Consider the following 24,248-nt stretch of genomic DNA (forward strand, 5'->3'; position numbering starts at 1 on the left):
ACCACCACCGACTCTCGCACATCGTGAGTGAACGAGTGCACGAGTGAGTGAGCGAGTGAGTGAGCGTGTGGGCGAGTGACCGAGTGGGTGAGCCTGCGGGCGAGTGTGCGGATGAGCGAGTGAGCGACTGAGTGAGCGAATGAGCGAGCGACTGAGTGAGCGAGCGTGCGGGTGAGCGCGGATGAGCGTGCGGATGAGCGTGCGGATGAGCGTGTGAGTGAGTGAGCGAGCAGGTGAGCGAGTGGGCAAGTGGGTGAGCGTGCGGGTGGGTGAGCGTGCAAGTGGGTGAGCGTGCGGGTGGGTGAGCGAGCGTGTGGGTGAGCGAGCGTGTGGGTGAGCGAGCGTGTGGGTGAGCGAGCGTGTGGGTGAGCGAGCGTGTGGGTGAGCGAGCGTGTGGGTGAGCGAGCGTGTGGGTGAGCGAGCGTGTGGGTGAGCGAGCGTGTGGGTGAGCGGCGTGTGGGTGAGCGAGCGTGTGGGTGAGCGAGCGTGTGGGTGAGCGAGCGTGTGGGTAGCGAGCGTGTGGGTGAGCGAGCGTGTGGGTGAGCGCGCGTGTGGGTGAGCGAGCGTGTGGGTGAGGCGGCGTGGGTGAGCGAGCGTGTGGTGAGCGAGCGTGTGGTGAGCGAGCGTGTGGGTGGCGAGCGTGTGGGTGAGCGAGCGTGTGGGTGAGCGTGCGGGTGGGTGAGCGAGCAAGTGGGTGAGCGTGCGGGTGGGTGAGCGTGCGGGTGGGTGAGCGTGCGGGTGGGTGAGCGTGCGGGTGGTGAGCGTGCAAGTGGGTTGAGCGTGCGTGTGGGTGAGCGAGCGTGTGGGTGAGCGTGCGTGTGGGTGAGCGTGCGTGTGGGTGAGCGTGCGTGTGGGTGAGCGTGCGTGTGGGTGAGCGTGCGTGTGGGTGAGCGTGCGTGTGGGTGAGCGTGCGTGTGGTGAGCGTGCGTGGGTGACGGCGTGTGGTGAGCGAGCGTGTGGGTGAGCGAGCGTGTGAGCGAGCGTGTGGGTGAGCGAGCGTGTGTGAGCGAGCGTGTGGGTGAGCGAGCCGTGTGGGTGAGTGAGCGTGTGAGCGAGCGTGTGGGTGAGTGAGCGTGTGGTGGGAGCAGCGTGTGGGTGAGCGAGCGTGTGGGTGAGCGAGCGTGTGGGTGAGCGAGCGTGTGGGTGAGCGAGCGTGTGGGTGAGCGAGCGTGTGGGTGAGCGAGCGTGTGGGTGAGCGAGCGTGTGGGTGAGCGAGCGTGTGGGTGAGCGAGCGTGTGGGTGAGCGAGCGTGTTGGGGTGCGAGCGTGTGGGTGAGCGAGCGTGTGGGTGAGCGAGCGTGTGGGTGAGCGAGCGTGTGGGTGAGCGAGCGTGTGGGTGAGCGAGCGTGTGGGTGAGCGAGCGTGTGGGTGAGCGAGCGTGTGGGTGAGCGAGCGTGTGGGTGAGCGAGCGTGTGGGCGAGCATGTGGGTGAGCGTACGAGCGAGCGAATGAGCGAACGACTGAGTGGGTGAGCGTGTGGGCGAGCGTGTGGGTGAGCGAGCGTGTGGGCGAGCATGTGGGCGAGCGACTGAGTGAGCGAGCGTGTGGGCGAGCGAGTGTGTGAGTGAGCGTGTAGGTGAGCGAGTGAGCGACTGACAGAGCGAATGAACGAGCGACTGAGTGAGCGAGCGACTGAGTGAGCGAATGACTGAGTGGGCGAGCGTGTGGGCGAGCGTGCGGGCGACCTGAGGGTCTGTATGGGTGGAGTGGGCGGCTGGGCGTGACGGTGGACGCCGCCATAGAAGGGAGGGGGGTGCGGCCGTGGCAGCCCCTGCAGAGGCGACGGAGTGGGGGGCCCCCCTCCACTCAGTGGGGGGGGGCCCAGGGTTCTTCCCGGCAGGCCCAGCGGGGGGCCCAGGGGGGGGCCCAGGCGGATAAAGTGGCTGGGACTCAAGCGGCCCGCCTGGGGGGGGGGGGAGAGAGAAGGGAGGGGGCGGGGAGAGGGGGGGAGAGGGGGGGGGGGGGGGGGGGGGGGGAGAGGGGGGGGGAGGGGGGGGGGGAGAGGGGGGGAGAGGGGGGGAGGGGGGGGGGATAGGGGGGGGGGAGGGGGGGGGGAGGGGGGGGGAGAGACACACAAAGTGAAATACTCAGTCCATGCGTCCTGCGTCTGCGCGTGCGTCTGCCTGCGTGCGTCTGCCTGCGTGCGTCTGCCTGCGTGCGTCTGCCTGCGTGCGTCTGCCTGCGTGTCGCCTGCATGCGTGCGTCTGCCTGCGTGCGTCTGCCTGCGTGCGTCTGCCTGCGTGCGTCTGCCTGCGTGCGTCCTGCCTGCGTGCGTCCTGCCTGCGTGCGTCCTGCCTGCGTGCGTCCTGCCTGCGTGCGTCTGCCTGCGTGCGTCCTGCCTGCGTGCGTCCTGCCTGCGTGCGTCCTGCCTGCGTGCGTCTGCCTGCGTGCGTCTGCCTGCGTGGCGTCTGCCTGCGTGCGTCTGCCTGCGTGCGTCTGCCTGCGTGCGTCTGCCTGCGTGCGTCTGCCTGCGTGCGTCTGCCTGCGTGCGTCTGCCTGCGTGCGTCTGCCTGCGTGCGTCTGCCTGCGTGCGTCTTGCCTGCGTGCGTCCGCCTGCGTGCGTCTGCTCTGCGTGCTCCTGCCTGCGTGCGTCCTGCCTGCGTGCGTCCTGCCTGCGTGCGTCCTGCCTGCGTGCGTCCTGCCTGCGTGCTCTGCCTGCGTGCGTCCGCCTGCGTGCGTCTGCCTGCGTGCGTCTGCCTGCGTGCGTCTGCCTGCGTGCGTCTGCCTGCGTGCGTCTGCCTGCGTGCGTCTGCCTGCGTGCGTCTGCCTGCGTGCGTCCTGCCTGCGTGCGTCTGCCTGCGTGCGTCTGCCTGCGTGCGTCTGCCTGCGTGCGTCTGCCTGCGTGCGTCTGCCTGCTGCGTCTGCTGCGTGCGTCTGCCTGCGTGCGTCTGCCTGCGTGCGTCTGCCTGCGTGCGTCTGCCTGCGTGCGTCTGCCTGCGTGCGTCTGCCTGCGTGCGTCTGCCTGCGTGCGTCTGCCTGCGTGCGTCTGCCTGCGTGCGTCTGCCTGCGTGCGTCTGCCTGCGTGCGTCTGCCTGCGTGCGTCTGACCTGCGTGCGTCTGCCTGCGTGCGTCTGCCTGCGTGCGTCCTGCCTGCGTGCGTCCTGCCTGCGTGCGTCCTCTGCGTGCGTCCTGCCTGCGTGCGTCTGCCTGCGCGTGCGTCTGCCTGCGTGCGTCTGCCTGCGTGCGTCTGCCTGCGTGCGTCTGCTGCGTGCTCGCCTGCGTGCGTCTGCCTGCGTGCGTCTGCCTGCGTGCGTCTGCCTGCGTGCGTCTGCCTGCGTGCGTCTGCCTGCGTGCGTCTGCCTGCGTGCGTCTGCCTGCGTGCGTCTGCCTGCGTGCGTCTGCCTGCGTGCGTCTGCCTGCGTGCGTCTGCATGCGTGCGTCTGCCTGTGCGTCTGCCTGCGTGCGTCTGCCTGCGTGCGTCTGCCTGCGTGCGTCTGCCTGCGTGCGTCTGCTGCTGCCTGCGTGCGTCTGCCTGCGTGCGTCTGCCTGCGTGCGTCTGCCTGCGTGCGTCTGCCTGCGTGCGTACTGCCTGCGTGCGTCTGCCTGCGTGCGTCTGCCTGCGTGCGTCTGCCTGCGTGCGTCTGCCTGCGTGCGTCTGCCTGCGTGCGTCTGCCTGCGTGCGTCTGCCTGCGTGCGTCTGCCTGCGTGCGTCTGCCTGCGTGCGTCTGCCTGCGTGCGTCTGCGTAGTCGGGCAACCAACAACAACCCCCTAAACCACCACCACCACCACCGTAGCGGTGGTGGTGGTGGACGCCAGCAATGCCGTGGGGTCAATCCCACTGGGGTTGTGGCGTCGTCCCACAAGCTCGGTGCGTCGGTGGGTCGGTGGGTGAGTGTGTGGGTGGGTGGGTGAGTGTGTGGGTGGGTGGGTGGGTGGCCAGCACCACCACCGCACTCATCCACCCACCCACCCACCCACCAACCCTTTCACCCACCCACCCACCAACCCTCTCACCCACCCACCCACCAACCCTCTCACCCACCCACCCACCAACCTTCTCACCCACCCACCCATCAACCTTCTCACCCACCCACCCATCAACCCTCTCACCACCCACCCACCCACCCACCAACCCTCTCACCCACCCACCCACCCACCCACCAATCCTCTCACCCACCCACCCACCCACCCTCACCCCTCACCTGGCCAGGCCTCAGCAGGGCGACGTTCCTCTGCAGCTGGGCAAACGCCTGCGGGGAGAGTTGGCAGCCCTACACACAATGACACAGTGACACACACACACACAGTGACACAGTGACACACACACACACACAGTGACACACACACACACACAGTGACACAGTGACACACACACACACAGTGACACACACACACACACAGTGACACAGTGACACACACACACACAGTGACACACACACAGTGACACAGTAACACACACACACACAGTGACAGTGACACACAGTGACACACAGTGACACACACACACGACAGACACACACGCCGTGACACACACACAGCGACACACACGCCGTGACACACACACAGCGACACACACGCCGTGACACACACACAGCGACACACACGCCGTGACACACACACAGCGACACACACGCCGTGACACAGACACACAGTGACACACACGCAGTGACACAGACACACAGTGACACACACGCAGTGACAGACACACACAGTGACAGACACACAGTGACACACACGCCGCGACACACACACAGTGACACACACGCAGCGACACACAGTGACACAGACACACACAGCGACAGACACACACAGTGACACACACACACAGCGACACAGACACACACAGCGACACACACAGTGACACAGACACACAGTGACACACACAGTGACACACACAGTGACACACACGCAGTGACACACACGCAGTGACACACACACACACAGTGACACACACGCAGTGACACACACACACACAGTGACACACACGCAGTGACACACACACACACAGTGACACACACGCAGTGACACACACACACACAGTGACACACACGCAGTGAACACACACACACAGCGACACCGACACCCACACAGCGACACCGACACCGACACCCACGCAGCGACACCGACACACACGCAGCGACACCGACACACACGCAGCGACACCGACACACACGCAGCGAACACACCACACGCAGCGACACACACACACGCAGCGACACACACACACGCAGCGACACACACACACGCAGCGACACACACACACGCAGCGACACACACACACGCAGCGACACACACACACGCAGCGACACACACACACGCAGCGACACACACACGCAGCGACACACACACGCCGTGACACACGCAGTGACACACACGCCGTGACACACACACGCCGTGACACACACACGCACAGCGACACACACGCCGTGACACACACACACACACAGCAACACACACGCAGTGACACACACGCCGTGACACACACACAGTGGCACACACCCAGTGACAAACCATGACGCAGTGACACACCCACAGTGACACACACAGTGACACACACCATGACACACACGCCGCGACACACACGCCGCGACACACACGCCGCGACACACACAGCGACACACACGCAGCGACACACACACAGTGACACACACAAACAGTGACACACACCATGACACACACACGCCGTGACACACACGCGTACACACACCTGTGTACCGAGGCCGTGTGTGGGAGAGGCCCTGCCACCGTAGGGCATTGCAAGCCCAGGGTGCTGCTGCTGCTGCCGACGGAGGTGCGGAGGCATCACACGCAGAACCTGGACACACGCACACACACAGAGGTGGGTGGGTGGGTGAGTGTGTGGGTGGGTGAGTGTGTGGGTGGGTGGGTGAGTGCGTGGGTGGGTGTGTGGGTGGGTGGCCAGCACCACCACCACCGCACTCACCCACCCACCCACCCAGCCAGCCAGCCAACCACCCAGCCAGCCAACCACCCACCCAGCCATCCAACCACCCACCAACCCTCTCACTCACCCTGTCACCTACCCACCCACCCACCCAACCACCCACCCACCCAACCACCCACTCATCCAACCAACCACCCACCCTCTCACCCACCCACCCACCCTGTCACCCACCCTGTCACCTACCCAACCACCCTCTCACCCACCCACCCACCAACCCTCTCACTCACCCATCCATCCACCCACCCACCCATCCACCCACCCACCCTCTCACTCACCCACCCTCTCACTCACCCACCCACCCACCCTCTTACTCACCCACCCACCCACCCACTCATCCACCCACCCACCCACCCATCCACCCACCCTGTCACCCACCCTGTCACCTACCCACCCACCCTCTCACCCACCCACCAACCCTCTCACTCACCCACTCATCCACCCACCCACCCACCCACCCTCTCACCCACCCACCCACCATTCCAAACGAGAGCCCACCCACCCACATCTCTTACATGCTGCTGATGCTGCTGATGCTGCTGCTGCAGCTGTTGCATCAGCAGCTGCTGCTGCAGCGACGGTGGTGGTGGTGGGGGGGGGTACGTGGGGGGGGTCCCGAAGGCCTGGGGCTGTCTCAGTGGGGGGGCAGGGGGGCCCCCCACCAAACTCCTCTCCAGCTCCTCCACCATGAGAGGTGGAGCGCCACCACCACCACCACCACCGCCACCACCACCACCACCGCCACCGCCACCACACTCCATCGCATGAAGCAGCGAGCGGTCCTGAGGTGGGTGGAATTGTCGCATTAGTGGGGGGAACAATGAACAAGTGTAGGATTAGTGGGGGGGGGGAAGTGTAGGGTTAGTGGGGGGGGGGGAAGTGTAGGGTTAGTGGGGGGGGAAGTAAAGTGTAGGGTTAGTGGGGATGATTGTAGCATTAGTGGGGGGGGGGATCACTTGAAGGATCGGGGGGGGGGGGGGGGGGGGGAGTTGTTATAGGATCAGGGGGAGGGTGTTATAGGATCAGGGGGAGGGAGTTATAGGATCAGGGGGAGGGGTTGTTATAGGATCGGGGAAGGGGGCAGGGGGAGGGTGTTATAGGATCGGGGGGTTATAGGATCGGGGGGTTATAGGATCGGGGGGGGACAGCACTCACCACGAGTGAGGGGGGCAGGCTGTGGGTCAGCTGACTCATCACGTGGGCAGGGGGGGAGCCCCAGATGCTGGGCTGCAGTGGGGGAGGGGGCTACGTACACCACAGAGACACGTACACACACACAGAGACACACACACACACAGAGAGAGAGACACACAGAGACACACACACAGAGACAGAGACACACACAGAGACACACGCAGAGACACACACACACACAGAGACACACACACACACACACAGAGACACACACACACACACACAGAGACAGAGACACACAGACACACACACACAGAGACAGAGACACACAGACACACACACACAGAGACAGAGACACACACACACACACAGAGACAGAGGACACACACACACACACAGAGACAGACACACACACACACACAGAGACAGACACACACACACACACACACACACACACACAGAGACAGACACACACACACCACACACAGAGACACGCACACACACACACACACACAGAGACACGCACACACACACACACACACAGAGACACGCACACACACACACACACAGAGACACGCACACACACACACACACAGAGACACGCACACACACACACACAGAGACACGCACACACACACACACACAGAGACACGCACACACACACACACACAGAGACACGCACACACACACACACACAGAGACACGCACACACACACACACACAGAGACACGCACACACACACACACACAGAGACACGCACACACACACACACAGAGACACGCACACACACACACACAGAGACAGACACACACACACACACACAGAGACAGACACACACACACACACACAGAGACAGACACACACACACACACACAGAGACAGACACACACACACACACACACAGAGACAGCACACACACACACACACACAGAGACACGCACACACACACACACACACAGAGACACGCACACACACACACACACACAGAGACACGCACACACACACACACAGAGACACGCACACACACACCACACAGAGACACGCACACACACACACACAGAGACACGCACACACACACACACAGAGACACGCACACACACACACACAGAGACACGCACACACACACACACAGAGACACGCACACACACACACACACACACAGAGACACACACACACACAGAGACAGACACACACACACACACAGAGACAGACACACACACACACACAGAGACACGCACACACACACACACAGAGACACGCACACACACACACACAGAGACACGCACACACACACACACAGAGACACGCACACACACACAGAGACACGCACACACACACACAGAGACACACACACAGAGACACACACACACACACAGAGACACACACACACACAGAGACACACACACACACAGAGACACACACACACACACACAGAGACAGACACACACACACACACACAGACAGACACACAGAGACAGACACACACACACACACAGACAGACACACAGAGACAGACACACACACACCACACACAGACAGACACACAGAGACAGACAGACCACACACACACACACAGAGACACACACACACACAGAGACAGACACACACACACACACACAGAGACAGACACACACACACACACACAGAGACAGACACACACACACACACAGAGACAGACACACACACACACACACACAGAGACAGACACACACACACACACACAGAGACAGACACACACACACACAGAGACAGCACACACACACACACAGAGACAGACACACACACAGAGACAGACACACACACACACAGAGACACACACACACACACAGAGACACACACACACAGACACGCAGGACACTCACACACAGACAGAGACACACACAGACACACACACAGAGACACACAGAGACACACACACACACACACAGAGACAGACACACACACACACACAGAGACAGACACAACACACACACACACAGAGACAGACACACACACACAACACAGAGACAGACACACACACACACACAGAGACAGACACACACACACACACAGACAGACACACACACACACACAGACAGACACACACACAGGCAAACACACACGCACAGACACACACACGCACAGACACAGGCGCACAGAGACACACACGCAGACAGATAAACACACGCAGAGACACACGCACAGAGACACACACAGACACAAAGCTAGTGTCACACAACAGGGCTGTATAGACACACCTACACACACCCACACAGAAAGACAGACACAGGTGCCCCAGGTAGCATCACACAGGGCTGTAGGGGCAAGTGCTGCTAGTAACGATCACAAGTGGACAAAGATCCCCCGTGTAGCCTTAACAGACTGTAGGGGCAAGTGCTGTTAGCGAGCACCTATGAAGGCCGGAACGGTACACGAGGGGGTGGGTGGCCAGCACCACGCCCGACCGCCTTTGTCTCCCCAGTGCTAGCGATGTTCACTACACCACACCGCTACACCCAGGTTACTTATTAGAGGCTGAGTCGACCTAGGGGAGGTCCAGGACCGGTTCAGATAATCGTCACTGGTGTTGGCCGTGAGCGCGAATCGAACTCGGGTCGCCGGGTTCGTAGCGCAGCGTAGCGCTAACCACTACACCCACCGCTCCCCACACACACACACACACACAGACACGCACACACACGCGTAGACACACACAGACACACGTAGACACGCACACACACGCGTAGACCACTTCAAAAGGGTGGCGAGACATTAACCACAAATCATCCAACCACCATGACAACCACCACCACCACCGTCGTGACCACCACCACCACCACCGTGACAACAACCACTACCACCACCACCGTGACCCAACAACTAAAACCGTGAGAAGCCGCCCGCTATGTAGAAAGTCTGCGGCGTTCCCGCCACCATCACCAACCACAAATCTCAGGGTGAGAGACTCAGGGTCAGACTCGGGGAGACCGGGTCTCAGGGTGGGAGAGACTCAGGGTCAGACTCGGGGAGACCGAGTCTCAGGGTGAGAGAGACTCAGGGTCAGACTCGGGGAGACCGGGTCTCAGGGTGAGAGAGACTCAGGGTCAGACTCGGGGAGACCGGGTCTCAGGGTGAGAGAGACTCAGGGTCAGACTCGGGGAGACCGGGTCTCAGGGTGAGAGAGACTCAGGGAGACCGGGTCTCAGGGGTGAGAGAGACTCAGGGTCAGACTCAGGGAGACCGGGTCTCAAGGGTGAGAGAGACTCAGGGTCAGACTCAGGGAGACCGGGTCTCAGGGTGGGAGAGACTCAGGGTCAGACTCGGGGAGACCGAGTCTCAGGGTGAGAGACTCAGGGAGACCGGGTCTCAGGGTGGGAGAGACTCAGGGAGACCGGGTCTCAGGGTGAGAGAGACTCAGGGAGACCGGGTCTCAGGGTGAGAGAGACTCAGGGAGACCGGGTCTCAGGGTGAGAGAGACTCAGGGAGACCGGGTCTCAGGGTGAGAGAGACTCAGGGAGACCGGGTCTCAGGGTGGGAGAGACTCAGGGAGACCGGGTCTCAGGGTGAGAGAGACTCAGGGAGACCGGGTCTCAGGGTGAGAGAGACTCAGGGAGACCGGGTCTCAGGGTGAGAGAGACTCAGGGAGACCGGGTCTCAGGGTGAGAGAGACTCAGGGAGACCGGGTCTCAGGGTGAGAGAGACTCAGGGAGACCGGGTCTCAGGGTGAGAGAGACTCAGGGAGACCGGGTCTCAGGGTGGGAGAGACTCAGGGAGACCGGGTCTCAGGGTGGGAGAGACTCAGGGAGACCGGGTCTCAGGGTGAGAGAGACTCAGGGAGACCGGGTCTCAGGGTGGGAGAGACTCAGGGAGACCGGGTCTCAGGGTGGGAGAGACTCAGGGAGACCGGGTCTCAGGGTGGGAGAGACTCAGGGAGACCGGGTCTCAGGGTGAGAGAGACTCAGGGTGGGAGACAGTGAGAGACCGTGAGAGACTCAGGGAGACCAGGTCTCAAGGGTGAGAGAGACTCAGGGTCAAACTCGGGGAGACCGGGTCTCAGGGTGAGAGAGACTCAGGGAGACCGGGTCTCAAGGGTGAGAGAGACTCAGGGTCAGACTCAGGGAGACCGGGTCTCAAGGGTGAGAGAGACTCAGGGTCAGACTCAGGGAGACCGGGTCTCAAGGGTGAGAGAGACTCAGGGTCAGACTCGGGGAGACCAGGTCTCAGGGTGAGAGAGACTCAGGGAGACCGGGTCTCAGGGTGAGAGAGACTCAGGGAGACCGGGTCTCAGGGTGAGAGAGACTCAGGGAGACCGGGTCTCAGGGTGAGAGAGACTCAGGGAGACCGGGTCTCAGGGTGAGAGAGACTCAGGGAGACCGGGTCTCAGGGTGAGAGAGACTCAGGGAGACCGGGTCTCAGGGTGAGAGAGACTCAGGGAGACCGGGTCTCAGGGTGAGAGAGACTCAGGGAGACCGGGTCTCAGGGTGAGAGAGACTCAGGGAGACCGGGTCTCAGGGTGAGAGAGACTCAGGGAGACCGGGTCTCAGGGTGAGAGAGACTCAGGGAGACCGGGTCTCAGGGTGAGAGAGACTCAGGGAGACCGGGTCTCAGGGTGAGAGAGACTCAGGGAGACCGGGTCTCAGGGTGAGAGAGACTCAGGGAGACCGGGTCTCAGGGTGGGAGAGACTCAGGGAGACCGGGTCTCAGGGTGAGAGAGACTCAGGGAGACCGGGTCTCAGGGTGGGAGAGACTCAGGGAGACCGGGTCTCAGGGTGGGAGAGACTCAGGGTGGGAGACCGTGAGAGACCGAGAGAGACTCAGGGAGACCGGGTCTCAAGGGTGAGAGAGACTCAGGGTCAGACTCGGGGAGACCGAGTCTCAGGGTGAGAGACTCAGGGTGAGAGACTCAGGGTGGGAGACCGTGAGAGACCGGGTCTCAGGGTGGGAGAGACTCAGGGAGACCGGGTCTCAGGGTGGGAGAGACTCAGGGAGACCGGGTCTCAGGGTGAGAGAGACTCAGGGAGACCGGGTCTCAGGGTGGGAGAGACTCAGGGAGACCGGGTCTCAGGGTGGGAGAGACTCAGGGAGACCGGGTCTCAGGGAGACGTGAGAGACTCAGGGAGACCGGGTCTCAGGGAGACGTGAGAGAGAGCGAGTGCCCCACACCACAGCGCAGAGTCTTACCGTGAGCGACCTATTCATGAGTCCCCTCCAACTGCTCATGGAGCAGAGGCTATCCACAATCGCCGAGTCCTGGGACAGCCATCGTGCGCCAAGGGGCACGCACGTGGACACACACACGCACAACGCACGCGGACACACGCACACACACAAGCGAGCACGCGGACACACGCACACGAACACACGCACGCACGCGGACACACGCACACGAACACACGCACACACACAAGCGAGCACGCGGACACACGCACACGAACACACGCACGCACGCGGATGCACGCACGCACGCGGACACACGCACACACGAACACACGCACGCACGCGAACACACGCACGCACGCGGACACACACACACACGAACACACGCACGCACGCGGACACACACACACGCACGCGGACACGAACACACGCACGCGGACACACACACGGACACACGCACGCGGACACACACACGGACACACGCACGCGGACACACACACACACGGACACACACACACACACACACGCACGCACGCGGACACACACACGCACGCACGCAGGCAGACACACACGCACATAGACACACACACGCACGCGGACACACACGCACGTAGACACACACACACGCACAAAGATCCCCGTGTAAATCTTTCTTTGAACCTATCTACGCGACTTTACCCAAAGGCCGGCACTGCACGGCACGCACACGTACACACACACACACAACAAGCGCCATTCGCCACCAAGTGGCGGTGACGTCACCACGGCGCCTGTGCCAGGCTAGGTGCGCGTTGAGGCCACGTGAAGTGTCGAACGCCCGCTGGCGGGAGGTCACAGACCCAGCAGGTACCACGGGTCGACTGACTACGATGACCGGTAGATGCACCACCAGCTGTACCCCCCCCCCTACTGTGCCAACTTGCTGTGCTTTAGCCACCCGGCGCGACGCTCGTTGTTGTGAGCGTCACTCCTCCGCTGTTGTTGGAGGGCGACTGCCTCCAACTGCCCAGTAGCGTCCTTCACGAGCCTCTTCCACTGAGGCCGATCTTGACACCGCTGGTACCAGTCATTGGCAAGTCCACTCAGCTCCACGTCCTCCTGCACCACATCACTCCATCTCTTCTCTAGCCCGTGCCACCCACTCACTCACCCATCACTCCATCTCTTCTCTAGCCCGTGCCACCCACTCACTCACCCACCACCCACTCACTCACCCATCACTCCATCTCTTCTCTAGCCCGTGCCACCCACTCACTCACCCACCACCCACTCACTCACCCATCACTCCATCTCTTCTCTAGCCCGTGCCACCCACTCACTCACCCACCACCCACTCACTCACCCATCACTCCATCTCTTCTCTAGCCCGTGCCACCCACTCACTCACCCACCACCCACTCACTCACCCATCACTCCATCTCTTCTCTAGCCCGTGCCACCCACCCACTCACTCACCCATCACTCCATCTCTTCTCTAGCCCGTGCCACCCACTCACCCATCACTCCATCTCTTCTCTAGCCCGTGCCACCCACTCACCCATCCGTCACTCAACCACCCACTCACCCATAACTCCATCTCTTCTCTAGCCCATGCCTCACCCACTCACCCATCACTCCATCTCTTCTCTAGCCCATGCCTCACCCACTCACCCATCACTCCATCTCTTCTCTAGCCCGTGCCTCACCCACTCACCCATCACTCCATCTCTTCTCTAGCCCGTGCCTCACCCACTCACCCATCACTCCATCTCTTCTCTAGCCCATGCCTCACCCACTCACCCATCACTCCATCTCTTCTCTAGCCCATGCCTCACCCACTCACCCATCACTCCATCTCTTCTCTAGCCCATGCCTCACCCACCCACCCATCACTCCATCTCTTCTACAGCCCGTGCCACCCACTCACCCATCACTCCATCTCTTCTCTAGCCCATGCCTCACCCACTCACCCATCACTCCATCTCTTCTCTAGCCCATGCCTCACCCACTCACCCATCACTCCATCTCTTCTCTAGCCCGTGCCTCACCCACTCACCCATCACTCCATCTCTTCTCTAGCCCGTGCCACCCACCCACTCACTCACCCATCACTCCATCTCTTCTCTAGCCCGTGCCACCCACCCACTCACTCACCCATCACTCCATCTCTTCTCTAGCCCGTGTCACCCACCCACTCACTCACCCATCACTCCATCTCTTCTCTAGCCCGTGTCACCCACCCACTCACTCACCCATCACTCCATCTCTTCTCTAGCCCGTGTCACCAACTCACCCATCACTCCATCTCTTCTCTAGCCCGTGCCACCCACTCACTCACTCACCCATCACTCCATCTCTTCTCTAGCCCGTGCCGCGCCTGTTAAGCCCCTTCTACGCGGCCGAAGAGAAGCTGCTTAGGCATGCGGACGACATGACCCAGCCAACGCAGAACCACAGTGGAAACACACACACACACACTTCACCCAAACCTCACCACTAACCCACACACCATTTACTTATACACTCACCCCTCACCCACACACCACACCACTAACCTCACACCCCCTCACCTCCCACACCACTCACTCACACCACTCACCTCACACACCTCACCCCACACACCACACCCACTCTCACCCACACCACTCACTCACACCCCACACCACACACACAGTCACACACACACTCACAGACCCCCTGCAGACCTCACCTCCGTGAGCGGCCTTCGCACCCCGGCCCTGATCACTGCCGGGTCCTCCATCACACACTCACTCCACTCTCACCACATACCACACACCATACCACACCGCACACTCACACCACTCTCACCACATACCATATCACACACTCACACCACGTACCATACCACACACTCACACCACACTCCTCACTCACTCACTTCACTCACACTACCACTCCCACTCACCTCACACACACACACCACTCACCCACACATACCACTAACTCACCCACACCACACACCACTCACCCACACATACCACTCACTCACACCGCACCCACTCACACCCCACACCCCTCACTCACACACACTCACCCCACACACCACTCACCCCACACACCCCTCACACGCCCCTGCAGACCTCACCTCCGTGAGCGGCCTTCGCACCCCGGCCCCGATCACCGCCGGGTCCTCCATCACACTCATACCACTCTCACCACATACCACACCACTCTCACTCTCACCACATACAACACACTTGCACCACACACCATACCACTCTCACTCACACCACTCTCACCACATACCACACACTCACCCACTCACCCACCACTCACACCGCACCCACTCACACCTCATACGCCACTCACTCACACCCCTCACTCACACACCACACACCCACACGCCCCGGCAGACCTCACCTCTGTGAGCGGCCTTCGTACCCCGGCCCTGATCACTGCCGGATCCTCCATGTCGTCCTCCAGCACCAGCTTGCTGATGCTGTCCTCAAAGCCGCTCTCCGCCAGCGAGTCGTCCGCCCGTTCATCCCCCTCGCCGCCCTCACCGTCGTCCCCCTCATCCCCCTCGCACCCGACCCCGACCGCGACCCCGCCGGGCGAGGAACAGGGGGGCAACAACAGCAGCAGGGAGCTCTCGTGCGGCCAGGGATCGTCGCAGGGAAGGTGGTGGTGGTGGTGGTGCGGGTGGTGGTGGTGGTTGTGGTGGTGGTGCGGTGGGGGGTTGTACAGTGTGGGGAGAGAGAGCAACGGCGAGTCCTGGGAGGGTTCCCAGTCTTCGTCTGTGGGGAGGGGAGGGGAGGGGGGAGATGGGGGTGAGTCACTGATGCCACCAGCAGCAGCAGCAGCACCATCATTAACATCACCACCATCACCATCATTAACATCACCACCATCACCACCACCACTACCACCATTACCACCACCACCACTACCACCATTACCAGCAGCACCACCATCACCACCACCAGCGCCACCACCACCAGCAGCAGCACCAGCACCACCAGCACCATCATCATCACCACCGCCACCATCATCATCACCACCGCCACCATCTCCTCCACCATATCCACCACCTCCGCCACCGCCAGCACCATCATCAACCGTCAACCCCAACCACCAACCACCACCACCAGCACCCACCGCCATCAACACCACCATCTTCACCACCACCACCGCCATCAACACCCACCATCATCGCCGCCACCATCGCCATCAACACCACCATCACCAACATCACCGCCACCCCCGCCACCACCACCACCGCCACCACCACCATCACCACCACCACCGCCACCACCACCATCACCACCACCAGCGCCACCAGCACCACCAGCATCACCAGCACCACCATCATCATCACCACCACCAGCACCACCACCAGCACCACCTCCACCACCACCGCCACCACCATCAGCACCATCACCACCGCCATCACCACCGCCATCATCACCACCACAACCACTACCACCACCATCAGCACCACCACCATCACCACCACCACTGCCACCAGCACCACCATCAGCACCACCACCACCATCATCACCACCACCCCCACCATCGCTACCAGCACCACCAGCACCACCACCATCATCACCTCCACCACCATCACCATCACCACCACCACCATCACCACCCCCACCACCATCACCACCAGCACCATCACCACCACCACCACCGCCACCACCACCACCACCACCACCACCACCGCCGCCATCACCACCATCACCACCACAACAATCACCACCACAACCGCCACCTCCACCACCACCATCACCATCACCACCACCACCACCACCACCTCCACCATCACCACCATCACCACCAGCATCACCACCACCGCCATCACCACCGCCACCACCACCAGCATCATCATCATCACCATCGCCACCACCATCACCACCACCACCACCACCAGCATCATCATCACCACCACCGCCATCACCATCACCATCACCACCACCACAACGACAATCACCACCACCACCACAACAATCACCACCACAACCGCCACCTCCACCACCACAACCACCACAACCACCACCGCCACCACTGCCACCACCATCATCACCACCACCGCCACCACCACCGTACCAGTGGCCCCGGCACCACCAGCACCACCGCCACCACCACCACCATCATCACCACCAGCACCCCCACCACCCCCACCATCACCACCACCATCATCACCACCACCACCAGCACCACCATCACCATCACCGCCACCACCATCACCATCATCACCACCAGCACCACCGCCACCACCACCACCATCACCACCACCATCACCACCACCAGCACCACCATCACCATCACCGCCACCACCATCACCACCACCATCACCATCATTGCCACCACCACCGCCACCAGCACCATCACCGCCACCACCACCCCCATCACCACCAGCGTACCAGTGGCCCCGGCACCGAACGTGTCGTCGTTGTACTGGTCGATGTCTTCATCGTCATCGGCCATCGCCTGGAGGCCACCGCCTCCCACCTCCCCCCCCACCTCCTCCTCCATCACCTTCACGCACACAGACAAAGAGCCCCCGGGTAGCCTTCATGGAATGCTAGGGCAAGTGCTGTCCATCGCAGATGTACACAGACAAAGATCCACTGGATAGCCTCTAGCAGAATACTGGGGCAAGTGCTGTTCACCACAAGCACACAGACAAAGAGCCCCCGGGTAGCCTTCATGGAATGCTAGGGCAAGTGCTGTTCACAACAAACGCACACAGACAAAGAGCCCCCGGGTAGCCTCTAGCAGAATGCTGGGGCAAGTCCTCTCCATCACAGACACACACAAAGACAAAGATCCACTGGATAGCCTCTAGCAGAATACTGGGGCAAGTGCTGTTCACCACAAGCACACAGACAAAGAGCCCCCGGGTAGCCTTCATGGAATGCTAGGGCAAGTGCTGTTCACAACAAACGCACACAGACAAAGAGCCCCCGGGTAGCCTCTAGCAGAATGCTGGGGCAAGTCCTCTCCATCACAGACACACACAAAGACAAAGATACCCCGTATAGCCTCTAGCAGAATGCTGGGGCAAGTGCTGTTCATCGCAGATGTACACAGACAAAGATACCCCGTATAGCCTCTCGCAGAATGCTGGGGCAAGTGCTGTTCACCACCACAAGCACACAGACAAAGAGCCCCCAGATAGCCTCTAGCAGAATGCTGGGGCAAGTCCTCTCCATCACAGACACACACACAGACAAAGATACCCCGTATAGCCTCTAGCAGAATGCTGGGGCAAGTGCTGTTCATCGCAGATGTACACAGACAAAGATACCCCGTATAGCCTCTAGCAGAATGCTGGGGCAAGTGCTGTAGTCAGCGAGTAGCAGCTACACCCTGTGGCACGCTCAACTGCACGCTGCAAACACCAGGTTACCCATTCGAGGCCGAGGCGACCTAGGGGAGGCCCAGGACCGGTTCAGATAAATCTCTGGCGGGTTACGGTGATGATGGTCACCACACAGAGGGTCACGTGGGGTAGACACACACACAGGGTAGAGACCATCACCAGCAGTGTCAGTCTAGCAGTAGAGAGACCACGATGGTGATGATGGTCACCACACAGAGGGACACGTGGGTAGACACACACACAGGGTAGACACCATCACAGTGTCCAGTCTAGCAGTAGAGAGACCAGTGATGATGATGCCCACACAGAGGGACACGTGGGGTAGACACACACACAGGGTAGAGACCATCACCACCACCAGTCTAGCAGTAGAGAGACCACGATGATGATGGTCACCACACAGAGGGCCACGTGGGGTAGACACACACACACACACAGGGTAGAGACCATCACCACAGCAGTGTCAGTCTAGCAGTAGAGAAACCACGATGGTGATGATGGTCACCACACAGAGGGACACGTGTAGACACACACACACACAGAGGGACACGTGTAGACACACACACACACACAGAGACACGTGTAGACACACACACACACACAGAGACACGTGTAGACACACACACACACAGAGAGACACGTGTAGACACTTACACACACAGAGGGACACGTGTAGACACACACACACACACAGAGGGACACGTGTAGACACACACACACACACAGAGGGACACGTGTAGACACACACACACACACAGAGGGACACGTGTAGACACAACACACACACAGAGGGACACGTGTAGACACACACACACACACAGAGGGACACGTGTAGACACACACACACACACAGAGGGACACGTGTAGACACACACACACACACAGAGGGACACGTGTAGACACACACACACACAGAGGGACACGTGTAGACACACACACACACAGAGGGACACGTGTAGACACACACACACACAGAGACACGTGTAGACACACACACACAGAGACACGTGTAGACACACACACACAGAGACACGTGTAGACACACACACACAGAGACACGTGTAGACACACACACACAGAGACACGTGTAGACACACACACACACACAGACACGTGTAGACACACACACACACACACAGACACGTGTAGACACACACACACACAGAGACACGTGTAGACACACACACACAGAGGGACACGTGTAGACACACACACACACACAGAGACACGTGTAGACACACACACACACACAGAGACACGTGTAGACACACACACACACAGAGACACATGTAGACACACACACACACACACAGAGACACGTGTAGACACACACACACACACAGAGACACGTGTAGACACACACACACACACAGAGACACGTGTAGACACACACACACACACAGAGACACGTGTAGACACACACACACACACAGAGACACGTGTAGACACACACACACACACACAGAGGGACACGTGTAGACACACACACACAGAGGGACACGTGTAGACACACACAGAGACACGTGTAGACACACACACACACACAGAGACACGTGTAGACACACACACACACAGAGACACGTGTAGACACACACACACACAGAGACACGTGTAGACACACACACACACAGAGACACGTGTAGACACACACACACACACAGAGGGACACGTGTAGACACACACACACACACAGAGGGACACGTGTAGACACACACACAGAGACACGTGTAGACAACACCACACACAGACACGTGTAGACACACACACAGAGACACGTGTAGACACACACACACACACAGAGACACGTGTAGACACACACACACAGGGACACGTGTAGACACCACACACACACAGGGACACGTGTAGACACACACACACACACAGGGACACGTGTAGACACACACACACACACAGGGACACGTGTAGACACACACACACACACAGGGACACGTGTAGACACACACACACACACAGGGACACGTGTAGACACACCACACACACAGAGACACGTGTAGACACACACACACACACAGAGACACGTGTAGACACACACACACACAGAGACACGTGTAGACACACACACACATAGAGACACGTGTAGACACACACACACAGAGGACACGTGTAGACACACACACACACAGAGGGACACGTGTAGACACACACACACAGAGGACACAGAGGGACACGTGTAGACACACACACACACAGAGGGACACGTGTAGACACCACACCACACAGAGGACACGTGTAGACACACACACACACAGAGGGACACGTGTAGACACACACACACACACAGAGGACACGTGTAGACACACACACACAGAGGGACACGTGTAGACACACACACACACCACACAGAGGGACACGTGTAGACACACACACACACACAGAGGGACACGTGTAGACACACACACACAGAGGGACACGTGTAGACACACACACAACACAGAGGGACACGTGTAGACACCACACACAACACAGAGGGACACGTGTAGACACCACACACACACAGAGGGACACGTGTAGACACCACCACACACACAGAGGGACACGTGTAGACACACACACACAGAGGGACACGTGTAGACAACACACACACAGAGGGACACGTGTAGACACACACACACACACACAGAGGACACGTGTAGACACACACACCACACAGAGGACACGTGTAGACACACACACACACAGAGGACACGTGTAGACACACACACACACCAGAGGACACGTGTAGACACACACACACACACAGAGACACGTGTAGACACACACACACACACAGAGACACGTGTAGACACACACACACACACAGGGACACGTGTAGACACACACACACACAGAGACACGTGTAGACACACACACACAGAGACACGTGTAGACACACACACACACACACACAGGGACACGTGTAGACACACACACAGGGTAGACATCACCACCATCACTACCACCACCCCAGTGTCCAGTCTAGCAGTAGAGAGACCAGTGATGACCACCACACAGAGGGACACGTGTAGACACACACACACACACAGAGACACGTGTAGACACACACACACACACACACAGAGGGACACGTGTAGACACACACACACACACAGAGGGACACGTGTAGACACACACACACACAGAGACACGTGTACACACACACACACACAGAGGGACACGTGTAGACACACACACACAGAGGGACACGTGTAGACACACACACAGGGTAGACATCACCACCATCACTACCACCACCACAGTGTCCAGTCTAGCAGTAGAGAGACCAGTGATGACCACCACACAGAGGGACACGTGTAGACACACACACACACACAGGGTAGACACCACCACCACCACTACCATCACCACAGTGTCAGTCTAGCAGTGGATAGACCACGATGATGATGATGGTCACCACACAGAGGGACACGTGTAGACACACACACAGGGTAGAGACCATCACCACAGCAGTGTCAGTCTAGCAGTGGATAGACCACGATGATGATGATGGTCACCACACAGAGAGACACGTGTAGACACACACACACGGTAGACACCACCACCACTACCATCACAGTATCCAGTCTAGCAGTAGAGAGACCAGTGATGATGACCACACCACACAGAAGGACACGTGTAGACACACACAGGGTATAGACCATCACCACCACCATCATCAGTGCCAGTCTAGCAGTGGATAGAGCCTTGCCGGGCGAGTTTCAGTGTCGCGGCCTAGCGAGCCAAGTCCCACCACTAACAACCACCAGCAAGGCCTCAAGGCTTGGCGCTGCTGCTGCTACAACAACAACAACCTCCTCGCCCCCCGCGCCAACAACAAAACGTTGCTGCGGCCAGACAGGCGCGCAGGGAGAGAGAGAGAGACAAAGACGGCCGTGACGGGGGGAAGGGAAACTCACGGGACGGTCCCGTCCGAGCGTTAACATCGCCTCCTGACTCCAACCTAGGCGAGCGCCGCCATTTTAAAGTAGGGAGGGGGGGAGGGTTGCGTGGTGACGTCACGCTGCGTGGTGACGTCACCGCGTTGACTCACTCACCTCACGCACACCCTGCGTGGTGACGTCACCGCGTTGGCTAACCTCACGCACACGCTGCGTGGTGACGTCACCGCGTTGGCTCACCTCAAGCACACCCTGCGTGGTGACGTCACGCACACGCTGCGTGGTGACGTCACCGCGTTGGCTCACCTCACGCACACGCTGCGTGGTGACGTCACCGCGTAAGCTCGCCCACCCCTCACGCACATTCTGCGTGGTGACGTCACGCACACGCTGCGTGGTGACGTCACGCACACGCTGCGTGGTGACGTCACGTTAACATCGCCGCTGTCGAAACGCCTCCTGACTCCAACCTCGGCGAGCGCCGCCATTTTAAAGTGGGGAGGGGGGGGAGGGTTGCGTGGTGACGTCACCGCGTTGACTCACCTCACGCACACCCTGCGTGGTGACGTCACGCACACGCTGCGTGGTGACGTCACCGCGTAAGCTCGCCCACCCCTCACGCACACCCTGCGTGGTGACGTCACCGCGTTGGCTCACCTCACGCACACCCTGCGTGGTGACGTCACGCACACCCTGCGTGGTGACGTCATGCACACCCTGCGTGGTGACGTCACCGCGTAAGCTCGCTCACCCTCACGCACACCCTGCGTGGTGACGTCACGCATACCCTGCGTGGTGACGTCACGCACATCCTGCGTGGTGACGTCACCGCGTTGGCTCACCTCACGCACACCCTGCGTGGTGACGTCACGCACACCCTGCGTGGTGACGTCATGCACACCCTGCGTGGTGACGTCACCGCGTAAGCTCGCTCACCCTCACGCACACCCTGCGTGGTGACGTCACGCATACCCTGCGTGGTGACGTCACGCACATCCTGCGTGGTGACGTCACCGCGTTGGCTCACCTCACGCACACCCTGCGTGGTGACGTCACCGCGTAAGCTCGCCTACCCCTCGCGCACACCCTGCGTGGTGACGTCACGCACACACTGCGTGGTGACGTCTCCGCACGCCTTCCCCCCCCACCGCATCACCACAAACACCCTGCGTGGTGACGTCACGCACCTCCTGCGTGATTACGTCACCGCGTAGGCTCGAAGATACCTCACACACATTCTGCGTGGTGACGTCACGCACACGTTGCGTGGTGACGTCACATCGTATGAACCTCCAATAACAACAACCGCCATTCGCCACTCAGCGGCGGTGACGTCACCACGACGCTTGTGCCAGGCTAGGTGCACCTTGAGGCTGCCACGTGAAGTGTCGAACGCCCGCTGGCAGGAGGTCACGGGGCAGACCCAGCAGGTGCCACGGGTTGTACTGCTGTGCCAGGCTAGGTGCATGAGGAGGAGGTCACGTGGCAGACCCAGCAGGTGCCACGGGTTGTACTGCTGTGCCAGGCTAGGTGCATGAGGAGGAGGTCACGGGGCAGACCCAGCAGGTGCCACGGGTTGTACTGCTGTGCCAGGCTAGGTGCATGAGGAGGAGGTCACGTGGCAGACCCAGCAGGTGCCACGGGTTGTACTGCTGTGCCAGGCTAGGTGCATGAGGAGGAGGTCACGGGGCAGACCCAGCAGGTGCCACGGGTTGTACTGCTGTGCCAGGCTAGGTGCATGAGGAGGAGGTCACGTGACAGACCCAGCAGGTGCCACGGGTTGTACTGCTGTGCCAGGCTAGGTGCATGAGGTCACGTGACAGACCCAGCAGGTGCCACGGGTTGTACTGCT

General features: G+C 60.2%; 1 protein-coding gene across 1 annotated transcript in view; it reads right to left on the minus strand.

Annotated features, from left to right (window-relative positions):
• Positions 1–22,496, minus strand: part of LOC133362157 (protein pygopus-like) — a 35,322-nt gene extending 12,826 nt beyond the window's left edge. The window contains exons 1-9 of the mRNA XM_061581110.1: positions 22,415–22,496; positions 17,539–17,653; positions 15,533–15,909; positions 12,197–12,265; positions 7,058–7,147; positions 6,418–6,684; positions 5,648–5,755; positions 4,143–4,211; positions 1,685–1,902 (exon numbers count right to left, since the gene is read on the minus strand). Coding sequence (XP_061437094.1) covers positions 1,685–1,902; positions 4,143–4,211; positions 5,648–5,755; positions 6,418–6,684; positions 7,058–7,147; positions 12,197–12,265; positions 15,533–15,909; positions 17,539–17,653; positions 22,415–22,441 — 1,340 coding nt within the window. The 5' untranslated portion in view covers positions 22,442–22,496. The remainder of the gene's footprint in view (positions 1–1,684; positions 1,903–4,142; positions 4,212–5,647; positions 5,756–6,417; positions 6,685–7,057; positions 7,148–12,196; positions 12,266–15,532; positions 15,910–17,538; positions 17,654–22,414) is intronic.
• Positions 22,497–24,248: the final 1,752 nt, after the last annotated feature.

This window comes from Lethenteron reissneri, unplaced genomic scaffold (genome assembly GCF_015708825.2).
Source record: "Lethenteron reissneri isolate LAM-NWPU_2019-01 unplaced genomic scaffold, ASM1570882v1 scaffold_139, whole genome shotgun sequence".
Lineage (NCBI taxonomy): Eukaryota > Metazoa > Chordata > Hyperoartia > Petromyzontiformes > Petromyzontidae > Lethenteron > Lethenteron reissneri.